The following is a 22,186-nucleotide window of genomic DNA, read 5'->3' as shown; positions in this document are numbered from 1 at the left end:
TCCTATGACCCTTGTAAGTCTCTTAGGAACTTTTAGAGATTATACCTCAGGATGGCAGAGTGCAGGAAGTAAGGAGTTTGATCCCTATGCTGAAACTTCAAGCTGGTTCCAGCAGTCCAGCAACAGAATAATTAGAATCCCTTATCTCATTGCAAAAATTACTTATTTTCCTCCATTTTTCGTACACTGGTTTTCCTCACAATGTACGACTCAGGCCCAAACAGTTGTGTGAGAATGCATGAAGGTGAAATATGTGTGTCACACATTCTAGAGAATATGAGCATAGGGTTTGTTAATAACCATTTCTTCTTTAATCGACCTGAAGGCTACCAACAACGCCTCAGTTACGAGGAAAGACTGAGGTTACGGGGCCTATTTAGCCTGGAGAAAAGCAGTGGACCTTACAAATGCCTATAAGTATGTGAAGGGAGGGTGCCAAGAAGCTGGAGCCAGGCTCTTCTCAGTGGTGCCAAGCAATAGGAGAAGAGGCAATGGGCAGGAACTGATGCACAGGAAGTTACTCCTAAATATGAGGACAAACTTCTTTAGTCTGTGTGTGACTCTGCACTGGAACAGATTGGCCAGAGAGGTTGTGGAGTCTCCCTCTTTGGAGATATTCAAGAACCATCTGGATGCAATTCTGTGCAATGTGCTCTAACAATGACCCTGCTTGAACAGGGAGGTTGGAGCAGATGATCCTCTGTGTTGCTTTCCAACCTGACCCATTCTGTGATTCTGTGTACTGGGGAAAGTGTTATGAACTAATGATTTGACTCAAACCTATTTGTGATTTAATGGTCACATCAGATGCCAGTAACCTTCTGCCCTGCTGTGTTTTTATGCTGCTTTTACTGTTGGTGATCTTTCAAAAAATAGTAGCAATAAAAATTAAAATAATAATAAAGTGGCAGATGGTGTACTCATCACTTTCCAGCACTCAACAAATGGCTCAAATTAGTCATAGAGTGGAAATCAAGAATAGGAGCATTTTACCATTAGCTCAGGAGCACAGCAAGGATGATGACCAGCAGGATCAGAATTATTTGCCCAAGCATATCAGAAATGCTGGGGTAGGTCATTTTTATGGGGGCAGTTGCACTCTGAATGATATGAGACCTACCAGCAGCTCTGGTCCCATCTAGGCATGGTTTTCAGCAGCAGGGCTCATCCTCAGCAGCTGGTACCACAAGTACAGTCTCTTTTGCTTGGCATTTTCTGTTTCACATACTACAGTACAGAGCGCAGCAGCTTTGCAATACTTGGACTTGAATGCTTTTTGTCAGCTCCGTCTATCTTGTAGTGTTTACATAAAGCTCAGGGAGGAGGAGAGTCCCTCAGGAAATAAAGCTTACTGTTTCATTTGCCCCAAAGCAGTGCAAAATCTCTGGAGTGAGGGCTCTGCCCCACCACAAAATACTTGTGGGATCCCTGGGTAGCTGCCAGAAGTCCTAGTTATTTGTAGGAGGCAATTGAGAATACTGCTGAAGTGTTAGCCTTTAAAAATGCATCAGAAGCATTTTTTCATCCATCACATGGCTACTGCTAAGCTCTCCATGTATGGCTGTTCAATATGATCCTATTTGCCAGCTGCCCAGTCTCAGCTGAGGGCCTGTTGGCTTCGTCTTGTTGTGGAAGAGAGAAGTAGACATTAGGAGGCCTGGCTTCGTCAGGCAAAACTTCTTACGAGTTTCAGACTCAGTGTCTTTTTGTTTTTATTAACTTTTTTAGATGAGTATTGGTTAAGCGCTGAGAAATGTCCTGAAGCAGCTACTTATAAATCTAATTGTATGTTAACTATGACCCAAATTACAGATTTTAGCATGTTTGGGTAGATGGATGCAATACACAAATGCTATCAGTTGGAACAGGTGTACGTCAAAATATTTTCCAAGCAGTCATTGACAGGCTAAGGAAAAGCAGCAGAGTATATTGAAGGATTTTCCTCCTCTCTTTTTTTTTTACTTTGGATATTATTTTATTAAGGTAGAATCTTGCAGTCTCCAAGCAAGGAGGCTTTGTTGTTGTTTGTAACTGAGAGACAGAGCCAACATTAACAGAAAGAAATGCTTCTTTATTTATGTTTATGGAACTCAGCAAAAGAAAATGGACAGTAAAACAAATGATGTGACTGAAATTAAATAAGTCCCAGTTCAACAAATTGAAAATTACTTGCCTGCTTAATTCTTGTTTTTCCCCTGGAAAGGTCCCTTGCTCTCCATGCTTTTCTCCAGTGCTGTACAGACAGCCAGGGGAATTACTGGTAGTGGAAGGGGGGGTGGTAGTTGTGCTGCCTGAATGAATTGGCTATTCCAGCATTAGAACAAGGCTGTAGTTTGGATTAGCAGGTCTGATAGCTCTTTGGCTGTGTTTTTATTATTCTCTCCTCCCCTTCAAAACAGCCTCTATCATTATAGAAAACTACAACAAAGACATGTCATTCCTCAGATGAATAAGTTGTGTTAAAAATCTTTTTTGCTTTAAGGAGGCATCTTTAGGGTAAACACCTCAACTTATCTGATGATTTTATGTTATTTTGCTTTTCTTTTTTATTTTAAAATGCACTTCTTATTTTAAAAACTAATTAAGAAGCAATAACTTAGAGAGTATTACTTTGAGAAGGAAAGCTGCCACATATAAACAAGCCTGTAAAATCCATTAATTAAAGGGAAATTTAAAATATTTTGAGCCACACTGGCAGCAGAAACTGAAAATACTGAGATCCTTTTTCATCAAAATTTTAGACTTTTCAGATCAAAAGAGAAAAAGGCCATATGTTATGCAATGCATAATTCAGCCTTAAATTCAATGTGTGTTCCTTGGGAAGCTGTCAGTTAGGGTGAAGTTTTTAGGAGTGACCTAGTAAGCTGCAATAGTTTTCAGCTTTCATAAAATTTAAAAAAAAAAAAAAAAAAAAAAAAGGAACAAAAAGCAAGAAATTACGGGAACAGCAAGGGACAGGAGTCTTCAAGTTATTTCCTTTTACCCTTACTTCCATATGTAATTTGCAGAAAGTTGTTGAGTTTTGACTTAAACATATGAAAGCTGGTGAGATCAGTCCTAACCAGTCTCCCTTTGTCTCTCCTTCAGTGTTTCATCCCATGATTAGCTGTATCTACTGAGTAGAGATTTTAAAAAGGGATTTTAATCCAGATATGTTTTTCAACAAACTGCAGGTGTGTGAGATAGCAGGCCTTGTCTTGCTTTCTTGTGCATGGTTAGTTCTTGGTTACTGCAGTGCTGTCCTAATTTAACAGCCAGGGACTTGAGGACTTCTACTGTTGCTGCTGTGAAGTTACTCAGCAACTAACCCTCTCACACCTCACAGCCCTGCTATTGATGCCTGCCTTTTGTCTCCCTATACAGAAAATCCTGACCATGATCCCGACTGAGGAGGAAAAGCAAAAGATCCAGGAGGCACAGCTGGCGAATCCCGATGTCCCCCTGGGCAGCGCCGAGCAGTTCCTTCTCACCCTCTCCTCCATCAGTGAACTTTCCGCCAGGCTCCAGCTCTGGGCTTTCAAGATGGACTACGAGATAGTGGAAAAGGTGAGGGGAAGCAGGGAGGCAGGGGTGGAGACTCTTCCAAGGCTTTGCTTAATCTTTCCCTGACCTTGTTATGATATGAGCATGTATTTTGAGGAAACGGTAAATGGGTCGCTTTTGTTTCAGTGTCCAACCAGGAAACAGCTAAAATGATCCTTCATAATCTATTCCTTCTATAAAAGAAAATTAAAGATTATGTCTTCCTTCCTTTAATTAGTAGATAATGATATTGAAACAAATAAGAGGGCTAAATCTTGACCACATCTTCTCCAGATGTTGTTATTCAGGAAATTCTTACTTCAGAGCAATGAGAATTTTTCTTTGGTCAAAGATTGAGTGAGGACTACAGTATTCAATCTTATATTGTAAAATGAGAGTATTGATCTTACATTCATTTTAACTAAGAAAAGCACCATCCATTAAAGGGTTTTTTCTGTTTATAATTCTCAAAATTCTAAATAAAAGATAAGACATCCCTCAGGAGTGTTATGTTCAGTTAAGTCACAGACAGTTGTTACCACCTTTTACATGAATGGCGTTCATTCAGAGAACACTATAATACTGTGAGTTGTCTGTCAATTATGATGAATCACAGACAAAAATATCAAAAAGAGAGTGTAAAATTTCGGTGCATAGGTGAAAGAGAATGAAACCATGTAGGCGATTTCACAGTACTTGCTGCCTTTCATAAGGTCTTTCAAGAATCTCTGCACAGGAGCCTTCCTCTGACTGCACTTCTGGTGCATAACCCATGCATTGCTCTTAAAGCAGCTCTCTACTGTATGTATTAGTTTTGTATCTGTATCTGTACACAAATTTGTGCATTGAGAGATCGTTATACCTTTGTGTGATGCTCATTCTGAGAAGTGGGACATGCTTGTGAAAATGCCTTATGTTTACCTAGAAATGGTTATTTAACAAGTTGTACAGAAGTGGATTGATTTTCAGATGATACTGTCAAGATTACTTATCCTCTGCTTCATTTTCTTAGATTTTAAAAAATGAAATCACACAAATATTCAGGATATTCTAGTTTTGGGTTTTTTTGTCTTAGCCATTTAGATTTCTGAATTGTATAACAAAATACTTGTATTTTTTTTTAACTCTGGTGCAGCTGTTTATTTTGCTTTGAAGTTACCACAAGGCTAAATTGTACCTTTCATGTAAACTGAGTTATCTGTAGCTGTTAATTTCTGCATATACTTAGAATTTCTAGAGTCCTCTAAATCAAAAAGTAACATTTGAAGCACTGCTGAAAGCTAAAGAAATTCAGATAGTTTTCCTGATGCTTTGCCTATAATGGTTATGCCACAAAGTAAGTTAACTAGTTACCAGCTAAAATACATGTAGAATGGATACTAGTACAAAATATCTCAAATATTTAAATTACTCAAAGAAGCAATAGCTGGAGTTAAGATAGAAACAATATTTTTATCCCTGTTGAAAGGTAGATAGGACCAAGTCCAGTACTTATTATAAAATGGTAGAGAAAATGACATGATAACTGATAAAATAAGAGGAACATGTGATAAGAAGCCCAGCAGACAAGCACAGATAGGACAGACAGGTTGGGTCTTCATTGGGTGAAGAGGAAGATACAGGATCAGACATGAGGGCTACAAGAGAGAGTAAACACCTCTCCAGTAACAAAAGGTTAAAGTCAGAGTTTAAGTTCCAGGTAACCAATAAATATACATGTTATTTAGACTGAGATAAACATATTCAAATTTTAAAAATTAACTAACTTGCATTAGTGATTCTGATAATGAGTCCCATGAGCCGCTGATATCCTTCTGTTCTTGAAACTATATTTCTGATGAAAATCCATCTATAAAAGGGCAAACCCTTTATGAAACATAGGTGCCAAAATCACAGCAATTCAGAATGCACTCATTGTTTATCGAGTCACACATATATTTTATGTAAGAAATTAATGAACCTTGGTATTATTTCCATGAAGCTGAAATTTTTAGGTGGTCCATGATATCAACAGTATGAAATACCTGAGTTGTTGATGTAAGACCAAGGTTCTCATACATTAGAACATACTTCTGCTCATCTGCCAAGAACAGAGTTTTACCTAAGTAGGTCTTAGTTCCATGTCTGATAACCTGAAAGAAAAGAGTATGAATTGTTCAAGAAACGGGTTAAGTGATATATTGTTTATGTTCATGAGATGCTTTCCAGGCATAACGAATGAAGTCGTCTTTCTTGGCTTGAATTTAATAACTAAATCAAGTCAGGATACATTTGTAGGGAGCATCCTCAGATTGTGAGGGGCTGAACTGAATGAATGTCCATTCTTTACTCTCTACAGAAGATTAAAAAGGAAAACCCTTTCCAAACGATTTGTTTGATACTGTGTATACTGTTTTAAATGTTAACTTAAGTGCCTACTGAAAGTCATTAGTGGAACAATAATTTTTTTCACCTTTATTTTGGTATCATAGTTTAAAGGCATAGACAAAGAGGTAAAGTTTTAACTTTAAAACTTGATTTTCAGACGTCTGATTGCTCTGAAAAATTACACTGTTACTATTCATTCTTTGTACTGAACTATTTATGATGCAAATGCTGTCAAATTTCATTATCTCAAAGAGAATTTAAAGATCTAAGAAAAAGGAATAGAAACTTTGGTTGTCCTAAATACAGTGGCTTTTTTTATTAAGATCACTGCAGGCAAATACATCCTTACTGCTGACAACTTTAAAGGATCATAAATTAATATAAGCAAGTATAGAAATGAGACAAGTAGGACTGGTAAAAAAAAAAAAAAAAGCTTAGTTCAGTTTCTCTTTTGAGACGAAAGATTACTCCTGATTCTAGTCTTCCTGGAGACAGTGCACTACAGAAATAAGTGTTCAAAAAGATTGTACTTCTGAGTGATGCTTAAACTGTCTGAAAATTTTACCAAGTGCATCAGAGCTTTTTAAGCTTTGTGGTAGGATCCTGATGCTTTTCGTTGTTTTAGAAGGATGTGTTACTTTATGCAGGCTGATTCTGATTAAATGAAAATACAGGAAGTTACATATTGGTCATCTCAAAGTTCCCATCTCAACCAAGTTTTTTCCACCTTCCTGAAAAGCATGCACATGGACTTTTGTAGGTGCAGGAAGCTAAACTTATTAGGAGTATAGCAGGTTGGTAAATGATGCATGTATCAGATTAGCTCTACAGAACATGTGTGCTATGTTCTCCCTGTCCCAGGACCCCTGGATTCATTGCACACATATAGTTGAGTTAATTTGTGCATGTGTGTCAAACATTTAGTAGGCATTATCAGATGTCTTGCAAACAGAAGTTCTGGACCAATCCTCAAAAATCATTCAAACATAATCTGTAGGTGAAAAAATGTATTATCCAAGGATATGAGATATCTCTGCCTTATATATCCACTCTCTTTAGGTAGAAGCTGAGTTTTATAGGAAGCAAGAATAGGTACTTTGTCTGATTATTCAGTATCTTGCACACTATTTTTTTAAATTGTTTTTTAATCCTACAATAAAGTAACAAATAAAGAATAATCATAAATAGATACTATATGCAAGAAAGTCTAAGCTCAGATAACCTGCCCTAAAATAGCTAAATGAAGGGCTCACTAAGGCCTGCTTTGGAAGCCTTTTATGCTACCTTTATATTCATGGTTATGAATATAACCATAGGTTAAACTTTTAGGAATGTATTTTTAACAGGTTGAAAATTGATCCAAATAAAATAGTTCAAAAGCCTGTGTTTACAGGAGAAGAAGAGCAGTTTGATTCATCCCAAATAATTCAATCAAAACAAACTGAATCAATCCTGACTTTAAAGCAAGTCAAAGAATTCTGTGCAGCTGTTTCTCAATTTTAGTTCAACTTGATAAAGCCTTGGATTATTTAGTACCTCTCCTCTAATGTATAAATTACCTAGCTCACTATCCCATCTCTTCATTTGTCTTGATTTTACCATATTCTTTTCAAGAGATTAATTTTTCTGTGGTGACTAGAAATGTATGTTTCATTCATCTTTTATGGTGAAATATCACTACAGGTTTTGAAGGACCTATTGTATGTCTCCAAGGGAGTGAAGTTCTCAGTTATTTTGCCTCTTGGTCTAATACAGTAGCATAATTTTGGCTTCTTGGCTCACAAAGAGTATGAAAAATTTGTGAGATTGGGAAAAAAGGTCTCCCTGTACATGTCAGGGGATTTGGAACTAAATGATTTTTAAGATCTTTTCCAACACAAACCATTCTATGATTCTGTGAAAAGAATGCTGCTCATGGATGCTTGGGATGGCATTTGGAGATAGAAACAATGTGAACTGTTACTGTGCATACAAAATAAATAACCCTGGGCCTCACACAGAGATGTAGAAATAAGCTCTGTCAACTCAATTACCCTCACCCTCTTCCTCTGAACTCTCTGGTGTAGTTCGCTTGCCGAGGTAATGGAACAGAATTTATGTTTTCAAGCCTTATCAGTTTACATACCTATACTCAGATAACATGTGTGGACGGAACATGCATTAGGTTAAAAGATTAAAATGAGAATATTTGTAAAGCTTGATGTTTACAGCAGAGGCTTTTTTCGGTTTTAAATTTGCACAAGCACAAAACCATATCCAAAACTCAGAGGTGGTCATCATTTGAAGAAAGCTGTAGGGTCAGGCTAGCAATGTCAAGTCAGCCAGATTTCTAACCTTTTTTGTTTGTTTTTCAAAGACTGGGAGAAGTAGTTTTAAGAAGCTTTTTTATCAGTTGGGGCATGGGGGTATTCATGCATCTGACTCAAATGCAGCAGCTCCTTCTTTGATTCTCTCTCCTGTTTGGAATCACAGGATAATCCCCAGGACAAGTAAGGCAATTGCATACGTAAAGGAGCAGCATTAGGAAAGTATTTTATGTATTTTTTTTGCTGTCCTTGCATGTGATTTATTAGCTGGAACATGGAAGAAATCCAGCACACATGGCCAGTTTACACTCTGCAAGACGCCAGTTCAGGAACTTTTTGCAGTAATTAATCTAAACCATAGAATTAAAAACTAGACAACTGCAGCCTTCACTTTCTTCTTTCTGTTCTCATGACAGGAAGTTGCAGAACCACTGCTAGACCTGAAGGAAGGAATGGACCAACTGGAGCACAATAAAACTTTGGGATTCATCCTCTCTACTCTACTAGCTATTGGGAACTTTCTGAATGGAACCAACGTAAGCTTGCTGTCCCAGCATTTCCCCTGCAGCTTTTTCCTTCAAAAAAACAAAAGTCAAAACCATTATGATAATTGGTACACATTATTTATTTTGTATCAGAAAAGTAGTTTAGAAAACAGAACCTACTTTTTAATGTGTGTTAGGGTACTCTTTGCCTCTTTCAGCATAATCTGAAGGAAATGCGAAGCTAGGGACTCTTCTAGTGTAACTTCCTTAAATTTAATGTTGATGTTCCCCATTCAGATTGTGAGAACTGTGTCATGAGTCATGTCACTGCAGATGAATTGATTTTAGGCCTAGTCTTCAGCAAGTTAAAAATGAATTAAAGCAATAAGCTTCTTCTCCCATAGGATTCTTCTTTTTTCCATTCTGCCCCTTCTTGGTCATCATTTTTGCCTACTAATCTGCATGTGAAGGAGTAAACATTTTTATTTTTAATTTCCTCCTTTTTTTTCCCCATACAGGCCAAAGCTTTTGAGTTAAGCTACCTCGAGAAGGTTCCAGAAGTCAAGGACACAGTGCACAAACAGTCCCTGCTGCACCATGTCTGCACTATGGTGGTGGAAAAGTTCCCAGACAGCACTGATCTGTATTCAGAGATCGGGGCCATCACTAGGTCAGCCAAGGTATGTCCAGTGGGTAAATACATCTATATGTATGTTTTTAGAACACATCTTAAATGTGAAATACTTAAGATTTTATTTTATTCTTTGATTTTTTTTTGTTCCTCCCTGGTTGCAGCACTATTTATAAATGTGGATTCATTGTGGCATTTGCACTGAATTTCAAAGATGCCATTACTCCCTCTTCTGAGCTTTATTTCTGCCTGTCAGGTTCCCTCATCAATGCACTATTAGACAGCCATTAGTTATGACATTCTTAATGTATGTAACAATTAGGAACTATTTTTAAATTAAAACTTTATTTCCCCAGTATCTTCAAATATGTTTTTTCTGTTGTTTTTGAGAATCTCTTTTTTAAGGCAGATGTCTGATTGTATTTTAAGGGCAATGAACAGAATGAATTTTTTTGCTAATATAATTGTTTCCAGAATTGAAGTGTCCTTGAAATACTTCGTTTGACTCACAGAATCACAGAATGGTTGGACCTGAGAGGGACACCAGCAGATCATTTAGTCCAACTCCCCACTAAAACAGGTTCACCTAGAGTAGGTCACAGAAGATCAGGTCTAGGTGGGTTTTGAGTGTCTACAGATGAGGGGACTCCACAGCCTTTCTGGGCAGCCTATTCCACTGCTCTGTCACCCTCAAAGTAAAGACGTTTTCCACTTTTTAGTACTCGTCTTTTCTGTCCTCCTCCTGAAAATAATTTTGATTATTAGAAGTTAAGGGAAATAAACAGATATAAAGGAAACTTGTGGCAGCTCCTATTTTCAAAAAATGGTAATCTCCTGGTTAATGCATAGCTCTGGTCAATGGCTCAATGTGGTATGCAGGCTATGTATAATTGCCGCTAGCAAGCATGATAGAAACACGGTAAACTCACTCTTGGAGCTCACAGAGTATGAGATTTCATGAATGATCCTTAAAACAGTACATTACTCAATTAATGTAGTTAACATGGGAGATAGCAGACATAAAAATTCTGTTTAGGAGTCATTTCTCATGTGGAAATGGAAATAATTACAGCAGATAATACTAGTATACATCTATTCCAGTGTCTTGATTCAGACACTGGACAATACCAGCTGCTTGAAAAAAGATCACAAGAAGCTTCTAAGGAGGAGGAGAAGGATTTCTCCTAGAAAAATGTTATTTCATAAGCCATAATTCTCATTATGTGCATCAAATAGAGGAATGATTTCTTTTCCACAGGCCACCTTGTTTGGATGTTGAAGGGGGGAAATAACCCTGCATAATAAAATTTTTTTAAAAACTGCAAAAATCAAATGTTAGTTTGGCTCCAAGTTTAGTTCTTGTGACAATGAATTCATAATCTATTTTTGTCTACTATTGAATTTGCCAATTTCAGGATTTACTGTCTGAATATACTGAACATTTTTATCTCTCTATTTAACAGAATAACTTAGGTTGGAAAGGATCTCTGAAGGTCATCTGATTCATCACCTTTGTCAGTGCAGGACGACATTAAACTAGGCTGCTCAGATCCTTGTCTTAAGTCTTGAATGATCCTTTTACATCTTTTTTTATGAGACCTTTTCCACACTTGTCCTCTATCTTACCTTTTGGAGTGGGTTAAACAATACTAAGCACAGTATTCCAGACTCTCCTTATAACTGTTATATGTTTACTGTGTTTGCCCATTCTGCTTTTGCAGTCTTTTGTTCTTCTGTTTCTTTGTGGTTTCTGACTGTTGCTATCCTTGGGACACCCATTGTCTTTGGACAGTTCACAAGGACATCCAGTCAGTCTCCTGAGCTGATCAAGCAATTTAGAACTCAGCCCACTGCACAAAGGAGTCCGATACTGCCTGCAGTGTGCCCTTCATTGCCATCTACAGTAATGACTGCGATCTGCTGAAGCAGATTTACTGTTTATCTCTCAAACCCCTAATAATCTTCAGTCAGGACTAATCTGAATAATTTCTTGCCATCTGTAGATTTTACCCTCTCAATGTGCTTCCTTGTTTCCAGATAATTTTGAAATACAAAGTACTAACCATGGGACACCTCCTGTTAACCCTGTCATCAAATAAGAATCAATGTGTATTCCTTCTTTTCTCTTGCTCTCTTAACCTCACACTTCATAGATGGCCTCTCATGAGGCTCTTGTAAAGATTTTGAAATCTAATCTTCTTTTCACTATATACAGAATATAGTGATTATTTTGATGTATTAAATTTCGTGTTATTCATCCTTTCAGCCAGTTTACCAGATATAGTAATAAAACCTGGACCTCTGCATCAACCTTGCTGCTTTTCTAAGGAAACTTTTGCTATCCTCTGAGTCTCCAAGTTAATAAATGCAGTTTCATACATATTCATAGTCATTTTAACCAGTGGCTCAATTTCTTTATTTTAATTGCTGTCAGAATTCTTGTATTCTGCTTGTTTACTGCTGTGTAAGATATCATCCTCCTCCAACACATTTGTTTCTGCTAATGAGCTTTCAAACCTTGCTATTAGTTCACATCTATTCAAAAATGTAATACAGAAAAATGAAAGCTGGTACCAGAATAGGTTTCTTCCCAACATCCTCTGTGGTGAAGTTGGATGAAAAGAAGTCATCTTGCTTCCCTTTTCTAACTTTTATCTTCCTCAGTTTCTTTCATCCCCAGTGATTCTGGACCTCCTACATATTTTGGTTTTTTAATTTATACCATAAAGGAATTCGTGGCTTTTGTTTTATATCCTTAGATATTTTCTCTTTGGATCCCATCTCTTCTCCTAGTTTTCCTCTTATACAGCCAATGTTTAGACTGGTTTATTGCCTTCAGTGAGGTTGGTTTCTCATGTTTGAAAGATTTTACCTTTTTTATGGTTTTGTTTCTAATTTGAGTGATACTTCTCTCCTAACATTTAGGTGTATTACTTTCTCATTTCCCACTACTTCTCTTTGTTAAGAAGTTATTTCACTTTTTTTTTATATTGAGACAAAGTTAATCACTGAAATGATATTACCATAAAAGAGACGAGCCTTTGTTTTCCAAAATCCTTACCACTGTGTATGATGTACTCTCAAGTGAATCTTCTATTTTTCAGTTATAAAAAGTGGAAGAAAGCTTAACCCACTGCTGTCACTTATAAAAAATTTTAGGTCTAAGAGCATGCAAAATTGAGCACAGTCTTTCAGTCTGTGGTTGCTGATATAGTGGCCCTGCCCAAAGCGGATGAAATTCTAAAAAGGCCAGACAAAATCACATTAAGAGAAATTATAGTCTTAACCTTCCCCATGACGCCCAAGGTCTCCCTCCTTGGGATGTTCCTGCATGTGTTATACCACTGATGGATTACTGTAACAAGCTCTATTCCCACTTGATCATAGCTGCCACAAATCAAAGAGTTAGGATGTGGAAGCCATCCAAGCTGCCCTTTTCAAGGGAATGTTCACAGACAAGGCGAAATCTTGGTTTAGGAAAGCTGACAGGAAAGGAGAATTAATATTTCACTGTGGATTAGGCTGTATTTTGAGCTCCGTTTTGTCTACAAACATCTTTCAGAAACCACAAAGGCTAAACAATTTCCATCCTGTAGATAAACAAAGATGCCCCTTCCCCTGAGATGCACATCGTATGAGAATTTCCTGAGCCTTTGTTCCTGAAAGAAAAATCCATAAAGAAAAAAACAGGCTGCCTCACCAAAAAGTAGTTAGAAAGACCAGAAACAAAATGGTATCATTGTTGTAAAACTTGTGGCTTTTTATTAAGGAATGAAGTCTTAAATGGCACCAAAAAAAGCAGACACCTGTGAAAAAACACTACAAAAAATAGAATTCCAGATAAATAAAAGTATAAATTCATGCATGATGCTGATTGTTTAGTATCCCATGATTAAAATCATGTGTCCTTTTTTTCTTTTTTAACATATTTTATTTTTTTCACTGAATTCATACTAAAACTGATGTGCCTAATACTGAACCAGACCCACAGATTTCTGAAATTAAACTCAGTGTTGGTCCTAGAAGTTTTCTTAAGAAGGAGTTGTGTCAGCACCACTATCTTCTCTCTTAGCGAATAAAAAATATATCCTTATTAAAATGTTCAGCTTCTCTCTCTAAACCATAAACATTTTCCCTGTGCATCTGAAAGCCGGCAAGCTCCATAGAGTAAACTAGGAATTGTAATTTTCTTTCCCTGATTTTATTTTACTTACAAGATGTCAAACTGTCTGGTTTTTAACGCCTGCAGCAAGACACCTGGATTAGGTGTGGATACTAGGCAGTGGAGAAGCAGACAGCTTCTAAAAATAAGCCATAGGAAATGTTAGCAACACAGGGAAAGGGGCAAGGACTGCTGATAGGAAAGAACTTAGGACGAGACTAAGGCATACACAGGAGAGAAGGAAGCCTGCATCTGCCCTCCAAGGGACTTGTCAGGAAGCTATGGGGAGAAAGGAGGTGGCTGGCACAGAAGTTCCATTTGGCATGCTGTAGCTTCTGCCTAATATACTGGAAAGCAGAGAAAGGAGAAAAGATTAATAAAAAAATTCTGCCTCCTGTACCCTTTCAGTAGGGTTTCTCTTGTCTCGCTTGACAGGAAGTATTTGTGTGCAGTTATCATTCAAGTATGTTTTCCCTACATTATTTCAAACAAAAATAGATGCCAAAAGTCAAATTATTTTCCGTGGGAAAAACAAAACAGGTCGAGGAATGCAAAGTTTTTTACAGTTGTGTCATTCCTTGTGATGCCAGCAGCAAGGACCGCTGGCGCTGCCCCAGCTCCTGGCACGGGCTAGCAGGAGCAGAGGTGAAGGCAGCAGCAGAGGGTAAGGCAGATCCTGTTGGCTGCAGGGCATACTGGGGCAAGGGGGAAAGAGCTCCATGGCAAATAAGACTTTGAGGTTCTGTCTGAAAGAGAGCAAATGAGGTTTAACACATATGCCTTGACAGCACTGTGGTGTTTCAGTAACATTCCAGATGAAAGGACAGCAGGATTTGTTACAGGTGACACAACACCATCTGAAGGGACCTACATCACCACTTAGTGGTATTGCTTCTTTTTGTCCCACATTGTGGGAACTGCCATACAGCATCTGCAAAAAGATCCCATGTTAGTGTGTTTATTGTTTAATGAACTAAAATGCAGTAGAGATAAATATATATAATTGGGTAAACTCATCTGGTCATACCTCAGTAAGCACCTCTGTCCTTTAATTTTTCATTAGTGGGTTGATTCAGTTGTTCTCATTTCCAAAATTGTTTTTGCAGGATGCCACTTCTTGCTCTAGAATTAGAAATGTCAGGACACAACCTCCTTTATATTTTGCTTGCTTTCAAGAGCTGGCATCTATTGCACTTGAAATGCGTGACCCACAGTGTGCAAGTTAGACTAGCAATGGTCTCGGGATAATTCTTGTGACACTCGGTGAAGGAAGCCAGTGTGGAAATATTAGAGGAGACAGAGTTTTGAATGTATGCCACAGAAGGTTGCTGCTCTCAGATGACAGTGTGTTTGCAAGGAGCAATTCTCAGAATTTCCTTTGGCGCTGAACCAACTCAGGAAAAGAGGAAGATTTCATGTTCTGTGCCAGAACGCATCCCTGTAATAATGTGAAAATGAACGGTCTGACCCTAAATTATAAACAGCTCAGACTAGGCTGTAGTCTGCTGCAGAAACTATCTTGAACTTTGAAAAGAGAAAGCTTATGTCTGTGATTATGTATATCTTTCTATGATGTGCAATAAAATAGTTGTCATTTTACTGTGAATTTAAGGCAACATTTCCCACTGTGAAAGCATTAATCTTCTTCTTAATGCACCTTGTGACTATGATAAAAATGCAGAGATCCAGGTCTTCCTCAGAAAATATCTGGATTTTATATGTTCACCCTTAAAAAAACCAAGCTGTAGCAATAAACAATATCAAACAATAAAAAACAAGGATGCTGTGCATATGTAATTAGTTATTTACTGGCCTTCAGAACAAAGCTTTGGATATAGTGATTTTGCAAAGAAGTGCAAACCTCAGCTTCATCAGTTTCCATTCTTTTATTTGTTTTGGGGTTTTTTACTTCAATCCAGTTCTGACATTTTTGACCCCTATCAAGGGCTGAGTGCTAACACAGGAGGCAGGAAACGTGAGTGTATTTAGGTGCAGCATCTTTGGCTTTAGGACAGTTTTGTACTCACAGTAGTAGGGGAGCTTAACCCAAAGACTAGAGGAGATTTAGCTGGAAAAGAAAACGTGTGTGTAAAGCACATTCCAGCTGAGCGAATGCTGAAGAAAAATTACCTGTTATCTCACAATGACTGCATTTGTTTGTTGTGGATGGAACTGCATACCTGGAATTGTATATGCTGCCCTAGGGATTACACAGTGGAAGGCACTTTATGTTTGAGCTACTGCATTTAATTCCCAATGTCACCTCAAAGCAGGCTTTCCTCTCTCTCCCAAGGAATAAGAAAGAATGCAATTCCTGTGTTGCCATGAGATATTTGAGGCCACAAAGAGAAATAACATCCCAACCCAAAAACCAGAAAGGTTCCCTGATGCACGTCCTGCCTGAATGATTGGAGCATGGTCTAGTATTTCATGAATGAGAAAGTTTAAAACTTGTGTATGCAGCAGGTGATATTAAATGTATGGGATGGAGTTGAACTTGAAAAAAAATAGGCCTTTTAAAGGACCAATTGTCATGGAACCTGAATGAGCAGAGGAGTCAATACTCAGCCATTTGATGGAGGTGGTAATTTTTGAGTCAGGTGAAAACTGGTGAGAAGTCACTTGGGCAGTAGATGTATCTCACAGTATTTAATTCTCAGCCCAGTGGAGTGAGAAACTTTGTAGAATTCTTTTTTTGGTGGTGTTGTTTTTGGCAAAGTCATCTGCTGCTATGGTAGCAAGCAGTAAATAATGATATAAAGTGATTAAAATGAGTGCTGGTGTTCCTGGCATGTGGTTGGAAGGTTTTATTCTTGGTCTGACTGTCATTTGTGCAAAATATGGTGGTGCATCAAACTGAAAAATGAGATTTTTATTTTTAAAGTTGCTCATTAGTGACTTAGGGCAATAGTTTGCTGAGGCTCTGTATGGCTTGTGTCACATAAATGAGTCTTTATATCCAATTTGCATATACTGTCTCTGGCTAGTCCACTCTGATGCAACAGTGTCTACAAAGGCACTTTTGAGAAGACTGAACGGTGGACCTAACAAGAGATTTCACAGATACTAATAGTTCTGAATATTTTTCAGCTTGTATGATTCTGAATGCAGAGGAACCTGGCAGGAGAAAGGAGAAACATATCAAATATATCTCAGAAGCATTTAGAAAGTTGCTTTTCCTAAATTGGTTTACAAATTAAAATAAACATTACTTAGTGTCTGAAAGAAAGGACATTTTTATTTTGCATAGCAGCCTAAGACCACTCATTCTTTTGCTTGAAGAAAAAAAAATAATTTTACAATTTGTAGCAAAAGGTAACAGAAAGCAGCATCAAACTGCATGTTTTTTGCATATATATATATACTGAGGTGGAAGAAGAAGAATATGTGTTTCCACCTCCTTGGACCAGGCACAACATCCATACGCTGCTGTCCAGGAAGAAAGCCATAATGGCTATTTCAGATTACTGCTTCCCTTTGTTCAGGGGAGCATAGTTATAAAATAATACCACAACAATACTTGTCTGGGTACCTCCTATGCTGAGCTCTCCTGGAGCTACAACTCATCTGAATTCCTTCTTCGTACCAGCGTGACCCAGCTGCAGGCAAAAATTGGTGCATCTTTCAAGAAAGAAAGAATGAAAAAAAGGAATTATGTTTTTCTACCATTATACAGCATTAATTCCTTTAGTAAAGTGTTGGAAATAAGAACATAAATAAGAAAGTGCAATCCATGCTGCCTTGGGAATGATGTATGGACTGGCAAGGAGGTAGTATAATATTATATATGACTTTTCATGGGTTTTTTAATGCATAATATGCTGAATAACTCTTGTTATTACTCTACACAAGTTCTTGTTCTCCTTATCGTAGGAAAACATAGTTGGGGAATCATTTCTCATCGTTCTTACTAATGACACCCTAAAGAGAACAACAGACCTAGAGCAGACTGAAGTGTCTGCACGCAAAATTAACACTGGTGAAATATCACTTCCCAAAATATCAGGTGGAGTACCTGGTTGTCTCTGAGAAAAATTGGACTTTTAATATTTCAGATCTGGATATTTTTCTGTAACTATATTCCTTTCTGTCCGCAAATCAGTGACCAAACACTAGAGAGCTGGCAGCCAGAGATTTCATGAAGATTTGGCACATTCTTGCAGGCACAGTACAGTTTGCCTGTGGGGAATACATAGGTGTATTACCCTATATCGGATTTCCTGCTTTACTCCTTGCAGCAGTTTACATCTTTTGCTTGAGCACACCTGTACTCCCCAGAGATTTATTCTAGGAGATCTCAGGTGGCATTCCCTTTACTACAGTCTCCTTAGGACTTCCCCAGAGAACTGAATTTTTGTTTATGCTCAAAAAATTCGTGTGTATTCCCCTCTCAAATCTTCGTTCGCGAAGCCTAGCCGTGATGATGATGATCCCTTAGAACAAATTGTCATCCACAGTCTCTGCAGGAACTTCCCACTCTTGTGAATGTGTTGACTGTTGGCAGATTTCAAGGGTCTGGGAATTTGCCGCATCTTTTCCCCTCAGACTTGTTGTTCTCAAAAGATGTTTCTTGAATCTCTACAGGCCTGAATCTCTGAGCTTTTTGATAGATTAAAACTCATTCTCTTTTCAGTGAAAGCTGTCATAAAGTGTCATAAATTTAAATTTCTCAGCTGCAGGGACTGAGAGGCTTCCTCAACTAGGTTGGATAATTCTTACTAGTAAAAAGACCTAGACTTGGGCTTTTTTTTTCCTTAACAGGAATGCTATTATTTTTTCCCATGTGTGTTTTAGATATACCATCTGTGGAGAGCAGCAATGTGTTTATCATCAGCAGTGAAAATACTGACCTGGAAAGGACTTTTTTTTTTTTTTTAAAACATATGCATTGATAGGGATATAAGGAAAGCAAAAACCCCACAGCTGCTCCGCCTGCAGGGCTTTTCTGAATAGCAGAATGGATCAAAGGATGTTTTTATTTCCTTGTGAAGAGGAAAAATTCATCACTTTATAAATCACAGCAAAAACAAATCAAATCAATACCAGGAGCTTTTTAATAATAATGCATTTCTTATGGCAATCCTCAGTATAGGTCTCAGCAGTGGGTGCTGCATACAGCTAGGAAGAATGAAATAAAACCTGTCTCTTACACTGGTTTTCATTTAGCATTAAGGAATTAACTGGGGTACGAGACTATAACATCCTGAGCACTGATGTGTTTAGAATCTGAGAGCTATGTCTGTGTTTTATAGCTTGAGTTCATCTGAACTGTGAAGTGGTATTATAAAATATTTTTTTTTCCTTTCTTCAGAATTCAAGAACATGTTGTATAGTTTTATTTTCTTCATCTGTTGTGTGCAGTGGCTGGGTCGTTAATGCACTTTGTTCAGTTGTTAGCAACACATCCCGAATGTCTTCTGTAGACTATTGCGATTTGAACACCTTTTTTGGTTGATGAATAAAGGACAAGCTCTCCCTCACCTTCTGTGGAATGTGTTGGCTGCTATCCTGATGAGTGTTACTGTAGGATGCAATCATTTATTTTAACTGTGTTGAGAGACTTTCAAAGTCGTTACATGATCTTGTTACAAGCCAGTAAATCCATACTGTATATCAAGGGATGAAAGTTAGTGCTGAGATCACTAAATAATACATACTTTCAATAAAGCTTTAAAAAATTCTGGCCTGTGAATTTTGTGATTAGAACTAGATCATCTATTAACAAGTCAGTACATGACTAGGGAATAGATCCAAGTGCTTCCTAAAATGGAGAAGTGTTGGCAGGATACAACAGTGAGCAGTAAACAGGGCATAAAAAGCTATGACTAGTAGAGAAAAGGATTAAAAAAAAGAGAAAGTTTTGTATTACCTCAGAAAGAACTGAGTCATGCAGTTGCTTGGTGCAGACATAAAGTTATTAGCAAAGGAAAAATCACATCACAATATTTTATTGTCCCTTCTTTAGCTGTTAGGCCTCCAGGACTAAAACCTGGGGTATTTCTTTGTTTTTTCAGTTTTGCTTACTAACATTACATGCCTAGACGTAGTGTGACAGAAAAAGCTATTTCTTTTTTATTTAGTAGTAATTAATAATGTGAATTAATGTTGTGCTACCACTATATTGACCCTTCTTATACATACATTGCTTTGTTCAGGTATCTAAATATATAATAACCATGTTTTCACTTCAAGTGTTACCTTTTATATTCCTTTCTTTTTTTTCAGGTTGACTTTGAACAACTCCAGGAAAACTTATGTCAGATGGAAAGACGGTGCAAAGCATCATGGGATCACCTTAAGGCTATAGCAAAGCATGAAATGAAGCCAAGTCTAAAACAAAAAATGTCTGAGTTCCTTAAAGACTGTGCAGAAAGAATCATAATCCTGAAGATTGTTCATAGAAGAATAATTAACAGGTACAGAATTACACTGGTAGCAGCAATACCTTGATAGTAAATTACTTGGTAAGATTATAAGTTATGACATCACAAATATGTTTTTTAAATAAGTGTTTAATCCACATTCCTGCAAGAAACATTACCAGTTTGTATGTCGTGCATACTTTGTTATAGAGTCCATTTAAGAAAGATCCCCACTCCAGAAATTTCTATATTTCTGATTGAAAGAAGCAATCTTCCAGGCAATCATTTATTCCCAAGGTGCAATTACTAGGTCTCTTAACACCTACTCCCCAAAAGCTAGCAGCTTTATGTTTAAGTTGCTATATTTTCTGTTCATCCTTCCATGTTTTGAAGGGGTTTGGCTTGCTGTCTAATAAACAAAAACAGACTGTAAAAAAAAATGAAGTTTTAATGACAAATTTGTCATAGGCAGAAGTTGAAGCAAGCCTTGTACAATGAGTTCTTTTGTGGGCAGCACCACTCTTATTTGCAAGATCTACAACTATATGTTTTATACCTATGCAGGTGAAGACAGAATTAAGATTCATCTCCTCAGGATTTGCAGATGGGTTTAATGAAACTGTGAGAGATTTTCCAACTTCTGGATAATTTCCAGATTGCTGAGGTCAAAATTAGGAACTGGATTCCAAATGATCCCAAATTTGTGGATATGCACTTGGAAAGCTGATTCAGCCCTTCTTTTGTTTTTGTAATGATTTGAGGTTTATGCCATAAGTAAGCAGAAATCCCAATTGCAGTGAAAGGGATGTGGATACACTAGGTTCATGTTGTGTTTATCATATGCATTCTACAAATAAGAAAAATATCATTTTTTTCCCTATGATAGCCTGCAACAACTTCTATAGTTCTTAAACAATGTATTCTTGTCCTTGCATCTTTCTATGATTGGGAAAACTTTTTATCATCAGGAATGTAGATGCAGTTAAAAGGGATTCCCATACATTTTTAAACATTCAGTGCGCTGTTGTAAATCACGAAGTATAGAAACAGTAGTAAAAATTGCAAGTACTGCAAAAGCTCTGAATGCCACAGAAGAAGTAAAACTGTGAATTGAGAGTATCCCAAACTAATGTACTTGGTAGATAATATAATTTTATGGTCAGTTTTGTGAAACAGAAATTCTTTCCTTCTTGTGTTTGCTAGCCTGTAAATCTGCATTCTTCTTGTCTAGGCTTTGCCCAACATCCTAATAGCCTCTTTGAAGTTGCTTAATTCAAATAAATAGAATTGAAACTTAATAAATATTTTTCTATAACTGAAATTAAATTGGTCATTCATGTGCCAAATTAGTCATATAAATTAGATGGAGTTCCATAAACATCTTATCTCCTGCATCGGCCTGGGAAAGTAGACGGGGATGAAGTTATCATAGGCTAGACTTTCATGGTTTTAATTATAAAACATACCAGTGTTATGCAAAGCATCCATGAAAATTCTGTAGCACAAAGGAAGTGATGGGAGCTAGTAAAGTAATAAATGGATTCAGTGAAATGTGCATTTTTTTCCCAGAGACCATCAATAAAGATTTTTTTTTCCCTTTACGTTTATGAACTCATTGTTTTCCAGGTTTCACTCATTTTTGTTATTTATGGGCCATCCTCCCTACGCAATACGTGAAGTCAACATCAATAAGTTCTGCAAAATTATTAGTGAATTTGCTCTGGAATACCGCACCACCAGGGAACGAGTTCTGCAGCAAAAACAGAAACGAGCTAACCACAGGGAAAGAAACAAGACCAGAGGGAAAATGATAACAGATGTAAGTGGCAAAATGTATCTCCCACAGCATGGATTTTCAAAACTTTCTTTCATTGAATATAATATACGAAGTGTTGCTACTCTCTTTTTATTCTTAGAAGTTCCTCTACTGAAAGTAATGAACTCCATTCTCTTAGAAGACAAAACTTGCAAGCCCTTGATTGTGTATATTTTCTGCTTCATACAAGTGTATAGAATGAGAACAAACTGAGATTAAGCATCAAAAAAGAGCTTCTCTGTGTTGCACAGAATATCTAGAAGACAGGAGCTGTCTGTACCTGATCAGCCAAGAATATGAAAAAGGAAAAAAGCCTAGAATTTGGCTCCTAATTGAGAACACAATTTAAATTATGAATCGTTGTAGCTATTTAAGTGATTACAACAAAACTTGGATGGAATTTTTCCCTCCATCTTTGGATATTCTAATATAGTCTTTAGTCTTGGAATTTTATATATTTTTGTGTGCATGTATATATATATATATACATGCACATGCAGCAATTTTTTTCTTAACTTTGAAGAACAGAACAGTC

At 37.2% G+C, this 22,186-nt stretch overlaps 1 protein-coding gene and 1 long non-coding RNA gene across 10 annotated transcripts in view; both read left to right on the top strand.

The window, feature by feature from the left end:
- The window catches only part of LOC126635861 (uncharacterized), a 1,135,091-nt gene that overhangs the window by 967,672 nt on the left and 145,233 nt on the right, over positions 1-22,186 (top strand). The gene's annotated exons all lie outside the window — the stretch shown is intronic.
- The window catches only part of FHOD3 (formin homology 2 domain containing 3), a 387,674-nt gene that overhangs the window by 334,385 nt on the left and 31,103 nt on the right, over positions 1-22,186 (top strand). For all 9 annotated transcript variants that reach the window (XM_050307337.1, XM_050307354.1, XM_050307309.1 and 6 more), the window contains 5 exons: positions 3,364-3,546; positions 8,612-8,731; positions 9,199-9,360; positions 19,699-19,889; positions 21,462-21,654. In XM_050307337.1, coding sequence (XP_050163294.1) covers positions 3,364-3,546; positions 8,612-8,731; positions 9,199-9,360; positions 19,699-19,889; positions 21,462-21,654 — 849 coding nt within the window. The remainder of the gene's footprint in view (positions 1-3,363; positions 3,547-8,611; positions 8,732-9,198; positions 9,361-19,698; positions 19,890-21,461; positions 21,655-22,186) is intronic.

The sequence above is a fragment of the Myiozetetes cayanensis genome, unplaced genomic scaffold, assembly GCF_022539395.1.
Source record: "Myiozetetes cayanensis isolate MyiCay16 unplaced genomic scaffold, myiCay2020 scf1, whole genome shotgun sequence".
In the NCBI taxonomy this organism is placed as follows: Eukaryota; Metazoa; Chordata; class Aves; order Passeriformes; family Tyrannidae; genus Myiozetetes; species Myiozetetes cayanensis.
Note: the sequence above shows the minus strand (reverse complement) of the source record. Positions and strands in the feature narration are given on the sequence as shown.